The sequence below is a fragment of the Bufo bufo genome, chromosome 6 (assembly GCF_905171765.1).
Source record: "Bufo bufo chromosome 6, aBufBuf1.1, whole genome shotgun sequence".
NCBI lineage: Eukaryota > Metazoa > Chordata > Amphibia > Anura > Bufonidae > Bufo > Bufo bufo.
In genome coordinates, this window is record NC_053394.1 from 393,098,345 (window position 1) to 393,112,221 (window position 13,877).

At 43.8% G+C, this 13,877-nt stretch overlaps 2 protein-coding genes across 3 annotated transcripts in view; both read right to left on the minus strand.

The window, feature by feature from the left end:
• LOC121003516 (zinc finger protein 208-like) overlaps positions 1–13,877 on the minus strand; it is a 2,651,670-nt gene that overhangs the window by 1,938,642 nt on the left and 699,151 nt on the right. The window lies entirely within an intron of this gene.
• LOC121003537 (zinc finger protein OZF-like) overlaps positions 1–13,877 on the minus strand; it is a 1,338,071-nt gene that overhangs the window by 5,803 nt on the left and 1,318,391 nt on the right. Inside the window, exon 4 of one of the 2 annotated variants that reach the window (XM_040435437.1) lies at positions 8,031–8,199. The exons of the other annotated variant lie outside the window; for it this stretch is intronic. Coding sequence (XP_040291371.1) covers positions 8,031–8,160 — 130 coding nt within the window. The 5' untranslated portion in view covers positions 8,161–8,199. The remainder of the gene's footprint in view (positions 1–8,030; positions 8,200–13,877) is intronic. 2 annotated transcript variants of the gene reach the window in all.

Here is a 13,877-nt window from a genome sequence, read left to right on the forward strand (position 1 = left end):
GCCCGTGGCATGTAAAGTGTTAAAAAGCCCGGATCCTGCCAGTCCGGGCTGTTAGAGCAGGGCCGCGGCTCTCATGTGAGAGCCGGGCCCCGCTCCCCGGGTGACCCGTGCAGAGCTTAGACTGGGCTGCCATAAAAAAAAAAAAGGGAGGCTCAGCCTAATGCCCCTTAGTAATCGCTGTAAAAAGGCATATGGGTGGTTACTAAGGGGTTATTAACCCCATTGATAATGTTAAGGAAATTATCCAGCTTTTCTGAAAGTGGATATTAAATATTCATTTATGTTTTCATTTCTCTGTGTGCGTGATAGAATATGGCGACAACAAGAAGATAACCATGACATAAGCAAAAACTATAGAAGTTAGCTGTGTGCGTTAAGATAAGATAAGCGTATGTACGTACTAATAACCAAATATGTACTTCTTGCTAAAAAAACTAACTCAGCAGTTAACACGTTATTGGGAAGGGGAAAACTAAAATATTAACCAATCAATAGATGGATTCAGTTCTAACCAATCAGAAGTATTATTTGTGTACCAATCAAAAGCCATTATTGAAATATCTGTAAACCAATCATGTTTTACTTTGAGAGGTTACACCCTTTTTGAATTGTGTATACAGGGAGTGCAGAATTATTAGGCAAGTTGTATTTTTGAGGATTAATTTTATTATTGAACAACAACCATGTTCTCAATGAACCCAAAAAACTCATTAATATCAAAGCTGAATATTTTTGGAAGTAGTTTTTAGTTTGTTTTTAGTTTTAGCTATTTTAGGGGGATATCTGTGTGTGCAGGTGACTATTACTGTGCATAATTATTAGGCAACTTAACAAAAAACAAATATATACCCATTTCAATTATTTATTTTTACCAGTGAAACCAATATAACATCTCAACATTCACAAATATACATTTCTGACATTCAAAAACAAAACAAAACAAATCAGTGACCAATATAGCCACCTTTCTTTGCAAGGACACTCAAAAGCCTGCCATCCATGGATTCTGTCAGTGTTTTGATCTGTTCACCATCAACATTGCGTGCAGCAGCAGCCACAGCCTCCCTGACACTGTTCAGAGAGGTGTACTGTTTTCCCTCCTTGTAAATCTCACATTTGATGATGGACCACAGGTTCTCAATGGAGTTCAGATCAGGTGAACAAGGAGGCCATGTCATTAGATTTTCTTCTTTTATACCCTTTCTTGCCAGCCACGCTGTGGAGTACTTGGACGCGTGTGATGGAGCATTGTTCTGCATGAAAATCATGTTTTTCTTGAAGGATGCAGACTTCTTCCTGTACCACTGCTTGAAGAAGGTGTCTTCCAGAAACTGGCAGTAGGACTGGGAGTTGAGCTTGACTCCATCCTCAACCCGAAAAGGCCTCACAAGCTCATCTTTGATGATACCAGCCCAAACCAGTACTCCACCTCCACCTTGCTGGCGTCTGAGTCGGACTGGAGCTCTCTGCCCTTTAAAAATCTAGCCACGGGCCCATCCATCTGGCCCATCAAGACTCACTCTCATTTCATCAGTCCATAAAACCTTAGAAAAATCAGTCTTGAGATATTTCTTGGCCCAGTCTTGACGTTTCAGCTTGTGTGTCTTGTTCAGTGGTGGTCGTCTTTCAGCCTTTCTTACCTTGGCCATGTCTCTGAGTATTGCACACCTTGTGCTTTTGGGCACTCCAGTGATGTTGCAGCTCTGAAATATGGCCAAACTGGTGGCAAATGGCATCTTGGCAGCTGCACGCTTGACTTTTCTCAGTTCATGGGCAGTTATTTTGCGCCTTGGTTTTTCCACACGCTTCTTGCGACCCTGTTGACTATTTTGAATGAAACGCTTGATTGTTCGATGATCACGCTTCAGAAGCTTTGCAATTTTAAGAGTGCTGCATCCCTCTGCAAGATATCTCACTATTTTTGACTTTTCTGAGCCTGTCAAGTCCTTCTTTTGACCCATTTTGCCAAAGGAAAGGAAGTTGCCTAATAATTATGCACACATAATATAGGGTGTTGATGTCATTAGACCACACCCCTTCTCATTACAGAGATGCACATCACCTAATATGCTTAATTGGTAGTAGGCTTTCGAGCCTATACAGCTTGGAGTAAGACAACATGCATAAAGAGGATGATGTGGTCAAAATACTCATTTGCCTAATAATTCTGCACGCAGTGTAAATAAAAGGCCCAGGACACTCCCACTTTGGGTTCCTGGCAGAGTTTTGACACGGACTTCTTTTTTTTTCCTTCCGTCGACGCCATTCACCTGAACACGTGGCAATGATCATCATGTGACTGACCCTTGGTCTGCCACAAAATTTTCTGGTGGAGAATTGCGGGCACCACAACAGCGCCCCTAGCTGCAGACCCCGATATGGATACCAGGACCCAGGAAGACCGCGGTAAGTAGCCCATTGTGTTACTGCCTGTCTCCTGAGCTCTGCTCGCTGTTCTGCATTGTGGTGTGTGAATGTGGTGCCTGTACCGTGTTCTGGTGAATGTTTATTTCCCTTATATGTGCAAACTGTCTCTAGGAGTATGACTGCACGAATGTGTGAGTGGCTGAGATAAGCTGAATCTAGGAAGGGTCTGACCCTGCTCTCCCTGAGCCAAACTGAAAGTCTAGAGCTCGCTGACTGGCTTGTCCGGTCCCTGTCTCTGGAGACCACTGGTTCTGGTGGAGAAAAAGGTTGACGGACCTATCTTGGAGGAGGCTGTGAGAAGTGGCAGTGTATAAAGCTGTCCAGTAAGATTGGATAGGGGCCCTGCAGTTCCTTGTTGGTACCTGAAAAAGGCTCCTGAGGTCAAGGGTTGTTCCAATGTTATGTCATGTTGTGTGATTTCACATGTACTGAGTACCTGCTCATATTGTGTGAGGCCAACTCCTGTGCTGTATAGAATATACATGCGTGGGTATTATACCAGTTTGGAATGGGTGGTTGCAGTTATAATCATTTGGATAGCAGTATTTGTGTGCTTACTGTGCCATAGAAAGAACATAGAGGGGTTTAAGGGGTTTCCAGCGAGTAACCCCAGAGAGGACGTGTGAGTTACTCTGTGTGAGGGCAAGACTATACTGTAGTATTGCAAACCAGTGGATAGTGCTGCCTCGGAAGCATGCCCACAGCACCACTGGTAGTAGAGGAAAGTGGTGCCGCCCCGGAAGTGTGTTCACGGCGCCACTAATAGTGCTACCTCTGAACCGTGTCCACAGCACTGTTGTAATTCACCAGGTGTTGGAGAACCTGGATAGTGAATTACAAGGAGCCACCCACGGGATGGGGGCTACACAGAGTAAACGTTCCTCTGAGAAAGGAGCAGAGAAATGGGTCTCTGCAATTGATATTATGCAATGTGCAAAGGGCACTGAAGCAACCAAAGACTGTAGACAAATGCTAAAGAAATTGGGAGCAGGTGTGAATGGAACATTGGATGAACCCGTATGGCAAAAATTTCTCACTAATTTTAAGGGGTGGTTGAAAGACTATAACAAATATGACCAGGCCACAATGTGGTATGATGTAGCCCAGGGAATGTCTATGACTGCCCATAAGGCATAAGACACTGACAAAGGGACTATGTATGAAATATAGGATGAAATAAATTGCAAACAAAATAATTAACCATCCCTTCTGAAGTACGGTGTATTATTCCCCATGACCCACAAAAATCTCTCCCTCCCACAGCACCACCTCCATATAATGGCCCGGAGGGGTGGACTTGTCCTGACTGTGGACAACAAAACCCAGACTCAAGAGAGAGATGCTCAGCCTTTGGGGGGCCCAAGCCACACTCTAGTGTGGGCTTATACCCACTGGTCAATAAGACCCTCCCCACAGTCAGAGCTGGGCAAGTGAAAACACATGATTATAATGTTTATATGCCATGGACTCCTAGTGAGTCAGACCCCCGTACTGTCCCCAGTACTTTCCTTCGTAAATTGGAAAGTATCCAGACCGAATATAAAGCCCCTTGGGAGGATCTGGAGCGTCTTCTAGAGACTAAAGGAGGTACTTAAGAATCAAATGTTGGCAAAGGCCCCTGGTACTGTCCCTGCAGATAAGGCCACAGACCAGTCAGGCCAGGAATTTATCATGACCTGGGTAAAAGAGCAACAGGACAATCAGACTGATACCTTTATGATGCAAACACAAGACGCTAAGCAGACTGTAGCTGACTACGCCACAGCTTTAGAACAGCTCTGGCTTGACTATGGGACTGGAGACAGTAAGGATATGAGACTACTAAAACATACATTCATGTCTGGATTAAAAGCACCCATACAGGATGCTATAAAAAACACTGTCTCTGATTGGCGGACCTGCCAGTTCCCTGACCTAGTGGTCATAGCAAAGGGAGCTGAGCTAGACTTGCAAAATAAAAAGAAGCCAATAATGGCTAACCAACCCTTTAAACCTAAGGGCAGGTTCCAGAAAAAGGCACCAGGTGGAGCCAAGTACCCACGTAACTGGGACCAAGTAACATGTTGGAATTGTGGGAAAAAGGGGCATTATTCAGCCAAATGTCCCCGGAGAGGTCAGTCCACTGCCCAGACCTCTCAATGAAGTGACAGCAATCCTGTGAGTTCCCTCAACGTTAACTACCCCCTTGACACAACCCCAGGTCCACAACTAATCATCATATCCACATGTGAGCACACAGGGAATTCAATTGTCTTTTTGGTAGACACAGAAGCAGCCCATACCCTAATACATGGAAAATATGTGCTTGAGGAGCTTATCTCCTCAGATTACATTTATTGTCAAAGGGTTGAGGGAACATCTGTAAACTCCCACTAACAAAGCCTGTTAGACTTAACATTCATGATGCCTTATCTATTATCACGCGTGTGTTGGTAAGCTGAGATAGTCTATACAATTTACTTGGGACTGACGTGCTTAGTGCCATGAAAGCATCTGTGGATTTCTCTTTAGGAAAACCCCAAATCACAACCCCTGTTTTTGAAGAGACTTTGTGTGCACTTATGTCCTTAATGACGTTCGGTGCCTCCTCTACCTCTAAATTTACACGCCCAGACTGGCTGTCTGAAGTCCCATCACATTTGTGGGCGACTTCCAAGACAGACATGGGTAGACTACCAGTAACTCCAGTGGTCATGCAGCTGAAACCTCTCACTAAGCCGTCATGTGTACGTCAGTACCCACTAAATTCTTCACAGGAAGATGCTATCGCAAATGATCTAAAAGATCTGTTGGGGAAAGGGTTAATAATCCCTATAAAAAGCCCCTTTAATACTCCCCTATTTGAAGAAGAGACAGACTGTAAAGGGTCAGCCTCCAGTCTATCGTATGGTGCATGATTTAAGGGCAGTAAATGCTGTAACTGTCATAAATACACCACAAGCGCCCAATCCCCACGCGCTGTTAAACCAAGTGCCTATATAGATGCCACATCTTTTACGGTCATTGATCTTGCAAATGCTTTCTTCTCTGTCCCTTTACATGAAGAGTGCTGGCCCTACTTTGCTTTCACTTTCCGTCACAAGCAGTATGCATGGGTCGTTTTACCACAAGGGGCTGTCAATTCTCCTGATATTGTCTCTACTGCTCTACATTCTGTGTTGCAGTCCTGGCAGCCGGACTATCCGGACACTGTTCTTTTACAATATGTTGATGATCTGTTACTTTGTTGTCAGAGTCCTGAACAGTGTAAAGAGGAAACTTTATCATTGCTTGTTTTTCTCGCTACAAATGGTTGCAAAGCCTCCAAAGAGAAGCTGCAACTTTGTAGATCTACTATAACGTTCCTAGGTCACTGTATTTCTCCAGGTACTAAACACCTTACATCTGAAAGGGTTACTGCTATACAGCAGCCCCCCTGCAAGTACTCCAAGGGCTCGGCGTGCCTTTATTGGCCTTGTCAGTTACTGTCGCCCCTGGATTAGAGATTGCCCTCAGATGATGCAGCCACTATATGACTGCCTCAAAGTAGAGACTTTTGAACTAACACCAGAAGCTGTGAGTGCATTTCGTGCATTACAACTAACTCTTACCACAACACCAGCATTGGGCATCCCCAACTACAAACACAATTTTACATTGTTTTGTCATGAGCAAGGGGGATTTGCCTCAGGTGTACTGACACAGAAACACGGGGACCGTATGCGGCCCATTGCATACTATTCTACCAGCCTAGATAGTATTGCTAGAGCTCTACCCACATGTTTCAGAGCTGTCACTGCAGCCTCTGAATTAGTGCTAAAAACAGAGGACCTGGTACTACAACACCCTCTCACATTACAAGTACCACATTCAGTTGCTGAACTACTACACACCACCAAGCTGAAACATTTGTCTCAAGCCAGAATCACAAAATATGAGCTGACACTACTCAGTCCCCACATTACCTTACAGCGATGTACAGTTCTAAATCCAGATACTTTGCTGCCAGTGGATTTAGAAGAGGAGGGCGAAGAGGGAGGAGGAGGAGTCTGATCCAATTGCAAATCATGACTGTCATGAAAGGATGATTGCAGAAACAAAAGGGTTACCAAATGTTACTGAAACACCATTAACTAACCCTGATGCTGAGTATTTTGTGGATGGCTCCAGATGGAGGAATGATGAACAAAGACACTTTGTCACCGGGTATGCGGTAATCCAAGATGGTAAGGTAATCATACAAAAAACACTCCCATCCTGTTCTTCTGCACAGGAGGCGGAATTGAAGGCACTCACCGATGAATGTACATTGGGTAAGGGACTGAGAAATAATTGTTACACAGATTCCAGGTATGCTTTCGGGGTAGCACATGACTTTGGGTATTATCTGGAAAATTAGGAGATTTCTGATTTCATTGGGCAAACCAATTAAGAATTCAGAAGCAGTACAGAGCCTCATAGAGGCCCTAGAGCTGCCCACAGAGGTAGCCATTGTTAAAGTACCAGCCCATGTGAAGAAAGATGATCCGTAAGCCATGGGAAATGCTCAAGCAGCCAAACAAGCAGCCGGTCTGCCACTCCTGACATTGTCTTTGCCAACTACGCCAGACTTATCTCTTGCAAGAACTACAGGCTCAGATAACGCCTCAAGACAAAAAGGTATGGATGGAGGCGGGGGCCACAAAGGCAGGAGAGCTCTGGCAGGTAAATGGTAGAACATGTTTGCCTCGGATGTTGTATCCAATGATGGCCAATTTAGCACATGGCCCTACTCATTTGTCAAAAGGAGCTATGAGCGCACTAGTGTTAGAACATTGGTTTGCCCCTGGAATTCAGACCCTCTTTGAAAAGTTCTTTCAGGCTTGTCTTACATGTGCCAGACATAACCCTGAGAGGTTCGTAAAGACCCCCAAGAAACACACTCCCAAACCCTTGTACCCGTTTCAAAGAGTGCAGGTGGATTACATACAGCTACCCAAGGTGGGCACATATGTGGGGAGGAGCAGGCTAAGCTTTATACTCATGCTCATAGGCTGATTTTAATTAGCATGAGTATAAAGCTTAGCCTGCTCCTCCCCACTCACTGGAAGCCCCTGACACCAGGAGAGGTATGGAGTGGGTAGTGGACTCGTCATGCATGTTGGTACATGCATCCCCTGTATTCAATGGAGGCAATTTTCACCCCAAAAATGAAAAAAACCAAAGGGGACCCAGAATGCATGTGGAACCTACACCCCCGTAATTTCATGGTTGCTGTCATGGGACTTAACAGGTAGAACTTAGTGTTAGGTTCCCGTCTTACAGAGATCGCCTTGACGTGCGACAGAAGGGCTCAAATAATTTTGTACAAAATGTATTTGCCAAGCATCTCTACTATATTAGCATAGCATTAGCATTACAATATGTTTTTGTACTTTATTTGGTTCGCAGAGAGCTGTTGCATTATATGTTGTGTTGTTTTGTGTTTTCAGTCATAGCAGCGTGCACCTGCGCATTGGGATGTGCTGACCAACCCCTTTTGTGTTTCCCTTGTATTCCCACATTGCACAATATATCTATTTCTTTTTATTTGTAGAAGCAGAATCTTAGAGACCTCTCTGCTTTACTTAGTGGTCACTACTCACCTGGGCGGTTATCTGTAGGAATGTCCTCTGTACTCTGCTCATCGCCCCTCACATATGTCTCTGTAGGATTAATATTGTTCAGATCTTCACCCGGATTCACAAGCTGTGAAAGAAATATTGTAGAAGTCATCAGACGGTTGGAGAAGTCGTGTGGAAGGTTTTATATGACCTGAAAAGATCAGGAATTAGAATGATGACCAAAAATGACCGGACAGCAGGACTTATCTGACCCAAATATCTGCAGGTCTCCTGTATAAATCCAATCTGATTGCTTCATTATTCCAACCAGTTTGCAATGCAGGGAGAGCAGCCCTTATATTCCATCCCTAACATTACATTGTGTGTATATAACATTACATTGTGTGTATATAACATTACATTGTTTGTGCACAGGACTGTGAAGCCGGTAAGCCAAAGTTCTTTCGGTCCGTGGCTTGTTTACCTCCTGTCCAACGTTGGTATTTCACCTCACTGGAATCCCTTTGATTCACTTTGCTATAAGGACTGATTGGTCTTACTATATTGAATATTCCTGCCATACTAAGCCTTTATTCACACTTGGCAGTAGTTACTGTATACTGCCTTGGTCTATTTGTGTTTGGATCGGCGCTGGGACTTATTTAGCGCCACTTTGGAGAAACTGACAAGGATGCCTGTGACTTAACTGACATCCTCTCCCTTGTTTATCCGCCCCTTGCAGCATCACTGAAGGGGAGTGCCTGGTATATTACAGACACTCCTTATATTGTTCCTGTGATTGCTGCTCCGGCGACTATTTGATCACATGATGGCCCATGTGACTGTGAGGTCACGGCTTTCTAATCACATGACGGGTCATGTGCCGGATGGGATGCGGCTTATGTGCAATTTGTTTGCCCTTAAAAGGCTCATTTGCACACTAGCATATGCGCCGCTGCCACAAGCCCGGCTGGATGACTATCAACTTAAAAAAAAAAAAATAGAGGGCTGTGGTACGAGGACGAAACACTCCATTAGTTTGATCAGATGGAGCCTCTGCCACTACTGCTAAGCTAAGTTTTTGCGGCTGTTTGAACTTTATCTCTTGACTATTTTGCTTTGTGCACTTCATATATTGACTACTTTGTATTGCTGTATTTCATCTATTCAAGTCCCCTGATGAATTGGCCCTAGGCCAATGAAACGCGTCGGGCAGTGTGTTTTTGGGATATACCTTTTCGCCTCCTTTTGGGTATTTTTAATGATGTAATAAAAGTTAAGTCTTAATTGAGGTTACCCACCAGTTCTGTTAAATTTTTGTATTTATAATTGGGTACCCATTTTTTGGGTTATCATCAGTGACCATTATACTCCCGTGGTTAATTCAATATTTATTCTAGGTTTAAGGGGCATGGCAGGTTTTCTCACAACGGGCCTTGACAGAAATCAATGGCTGATTGAGGCTAGTAAAGTCTTTTCAGAAAGGGTCCTCTCCCAAAAAAGATAAACCCCTTCTTTCAATGTAGCTTTCAAAGAGTTAACAAAGGAGCACACTACTTCCTGGTGGGAGGTTCAGTCCCTGGAGAACTACATTAAACATCAAATAGTTCCCAGGGGCCTAAGAATAACACTCACACCAGCAAGTAGATATAGAAGCTCGAGTCTAATGAGTAAATAGGAGGAGGTTCCCTCCAATTTATGCAATTATTTCTGTAAGAGGAGAAAGTTACTTTTGAGACACTTGAGAAAACCCTAAAGGATCAAATAGAAATTACACAGAAATTTAAACAGGAACCTGAGTTTGCAACTAAGGAATCACAACTGAAGAGCTCCCTGGAAAAATGTCAGCATCATTTGAAGGAGCGGAAGCACAGACAATTTAATCGTGATCTACAGGACTTCCACGACAATAGGGTCTATACAACTATTGTTCGGACTCCTAAGCAACAGAATAAAAAACAAGAGTCTGATATCTCGACAAGTGATACTGAGATTTCCGAAGGAGAAAGGGAGAGTTTGAGGAGTAATCGAGGCAGAAGGAGGTCGGGCAAGGGGTGGGGGGGTAGAGGCGGACAAGAAAATAGGGCTGCCTTACCAACTGCGGGGAAGCAACTCGCAGAAATCTCGCCCGACCCATACCTAATCAATATCTCCCATCAATCTAGCCAAGTATTAAATTTGTCCTCTATCATTTTGCAACCCGCTGAAATGGGGGTCCTAAGTAAGGGTCTGTCGTACGTACCCACTCAGGCGTTTAATCTTTCCAATTGGATAAAAGATCTTTATTTATTTGCTAGAAAACTGAGATGGCACAAGCACTTTCAGCTAATGAATAAAAGGGAAAGCAAGGAATTAGGGGTCCCACAGGACATCCTACAGGACGTACGTCCTTTGTATAGCTTAGTGGATAGTGCTCCCCAGGAAGGTAGGGGTCCTTTCACTTCACTGTAGAAAAAAAGTACAAGGATGACACTAATAGGGAACCCTTCCTGTATTGATGCATTTGTAAATCAGGTTTCTGTTGATGTTGAAAGACTTTCACTTACTCAGGGGAGACTCAACTGCACAAAAGATGAATCGAGGGCCTTAGGGAACTTGGAAAAAAAAGGAAATAACAATTAAGCCTTCAGATAAAGGTGGTAACATTGTGATATTGGATACCCCATGATATAGAGCGATGTGTATGGATCTTTTGAGCGATGAGGGAACATATGAAAAGTTGAAGAGTAATCCCACTAAAACATATCAACGGAAACTCATCAATATCCTACGTGGGGCTAAAGATAATGTACTCATATCAGAAGAAGAGTTTGACTTCCTGAACTGTAGATGCCCTACAGTGGCTACCTTTTATAGTTTACCTAAAATTCATAAAGGTACCACTAATTTGAAAGAACGACCAATTGTTTCAGGAGTCAACAGTCTTAGCCAAAACGTGGGTATATACAGTGCTGCCCATAATTATTCATACCCCTGGCAAATTTTGAATTAAAGTTACTTTTATTCAGCCAGCAAGTAATTTTTTGACGGGAAATGACATAGGTGTCTCCCAAAAGATAATAAGACGATGTACAAGAGGCATTATTGTGGGGGGAAAAAATCTCTCTTTTATTTACATTTGAGCAAAAAGTGTCCAGTCCAAAATTATTCATACCCTTCTAAATAATCAATAGAAAAGCCTTTATTGGCTATTACAGCAATCAAACGCTTCCTATAATTGCAGACCAGCTTTTTGCATGTCTCCAGAGGTGTTTTTGCCCATTCATCTTTAGCAATGAGCTCCAAATCTTTCAGGTTGGAGGGTCTTCTTGCCATCACCCTGATCCTTAGCTCCCTCCACAGATTCTCAATTGGATTCAAGTCTGGACTCTGGCTGGGCCACTCCAAAACGTTAATGTTGTTGTCTGCTAACCATTTCTTCACCACTTTTGCTGTGTGTTTTGGGTCATTGTCATGCTGAAATGTCCACTGGTGCCCAAGGCCAAGTTTCTCAACAGACTGCCTAATGTTGTCGTTGAGAATCCTCATGTATTGCTCTTTTTTCATGGTGCCGTTTACTGTGATTAAGTTCCCTAGTCCATTGGCTGAAAAACACCCCCAAAGCATTAGGTTCCCACCACCATGTTTGACAGTGGGGATGGTGTTCTTTGGGTTGAAGGCTTCTCCTTTTTTACGCCAAATGAAGGGAACATCATTGTGACCAAACAATTCAATTTTTGTTTCATCTGACCGTAACACAGAAGACCAGAAATCTTCTTCTTTGTCCAGATAAGCTTTTGCAAAGGCCAAGCAAGCTTTTGTGTGCCTGGTCTGCATCCGTGGAGCCCAGGAGTGTGCAGTGTCCGTTGGATTGTCTGCCTTGAGACATTGCCACCAGCAGAGCCCAGATTCACCAGGATGACCTTGGTGGTGATCCTTGGATTCTTTTTCACCTCTCTAACTATTCTCCAGGCCAGCACAGGTGTCACTTTTGGCTTCCGACCACGTACTCTGAGATTTTCCACAGTGCGGAACATCTTGTATTTTTTGCTCAAATGTAAATAAAAGCTGAGAAATGTTTTTTTTCCACAATAATGCCTCTTGTACATCATCTTATTATCTTTTGGGAGACACCTATGTCATTTCCCGTCAAAAAATTACTTGCTGGTTGAATAAAAGTAACTTTAAGTAAAAATTTGCCTGGGGTATGAATAATTATGGGCAGCACTGTACATCGATGCTGTGTTTTTGTGAAAACCTTACCGTCATACATCAGAGATACGGGTGACCTATTAGCAAGATTGGAGGGGGTCTTTTTGGATGAAGACTCCCTGCTTGGGTCTATTGATGTAGAGGCCCTGTATTCCTCTATCCCATACCACCTTGGGTTAAAAGCGGTTGAGTCTTCCCTGAGTACCAGGGGTTGCCAGTTCCAGGCACATAACATTTTCATGTTGCAAATACTTGAGTTTACCCTCACTTGCAATTATTTTATTTTTGACGGCACTTACTTCCACCAGCTCAGGGGCTGTGAGATGGGGAGTCCTTGTGCCCCATCATACGCAAATCTGTTCCTGGGCTAGTGGGAGAGATGCATAGTCTTTTCTGACCCCCCCCCCCCCTCCCCACTCACTTACAGTGGATATTGTAAAGTGGGAGAGATTTATAGACGATCTCTTTGTCATTTGGCGGGGGACTAAGGAGGTATTTAGAGATCTGCTGGTCACCCTCAATACGAACAATATAGGCCTTGGTTTTACCTCCGAAACTGTATCTAATTCGCTCCCCTTTCTGGATATTTTGATAGAAAGGGGCCCGGGGGGGGGGGAAGGGGGGAATTCAAACCAAGACGGTCAGGAAACCTACATCTACACACTCATTCTTGAAGTGGGATAGTTATCATCCACAACCTCTCAAAAGGGGTATCCCTGTAGGGCAATGAATGAGAAGGAATTGTTCTACATTGAGGGAGGCAGGCAGCAGATTTACGAGTAAGATTCCGTGAAAGGGGTTACCCGGATTATATTTTGAGGAAGGCGTACCAGAGAGCCTTAACTAGTGATCGCACGGAACTCCTGCACCCCAAGAAAGATCAGAAGGGAAAGACTATATTCGTCTGATAGCTACATAGGATGGGGGTACTGATGAGGTGAGGAAGATAATCTCCAGATATTGGGGTATCCTTAAAGTTGATCCTGACATTAGTGATGTGATAACGGAGGGACCACAAGTCACTTACAGGAGAGGACGCACTTTACGTGACCATCTTGTTCACAGCCACTACTGTGGGACACCAAGAAATAATGAGGGGTGGCTACATCCCATCTATGGGTGTTACCGCTGTAGTGGCTGTGTAGCATGCCCACACATTATCCAAGGTCGCACCTTCACTAGTAATGTTACACCAAAAAAATATACCATCAGAAGTTTCATTAATTGTCGATCAAGCAAAGTGATTTACAGAGGGGTTTGAGAGGGGAATCGAATATGTGGGTAAAACCACCAGAGAACTTCGAAGAAGAGTGGGCGAACACCTGGGGGATATGCGTCATAAAAGAGATACTCCTCTGGCCGAACATGTTGAATTTCTAAATGGAGGTGACTTTTCTAAGGTATTGTTCATGGGGATTGAATTCATCCCCCCTTCAAAGAGGTGGCGATTGGGAGAGGAGGGTACTGCAGAGGGAGACCTGGTGGATTTTTGAGCTCAAAACTATGCAACCTAAGAAATTAAATGACCAACTTCTCTTTGGTTGTTTCATTTGACTTCACCAGGTGCTCCGCCTGTGGTGCTGTCCAACGTTGGTATATAACCTCACTGGAATCCCTTTGATTCACTTTGCTATAAGGACGGTTTGGTCTTATTATATTGAGTATTCCTGCCATACTAAGCCTTTATTCACACTTGGC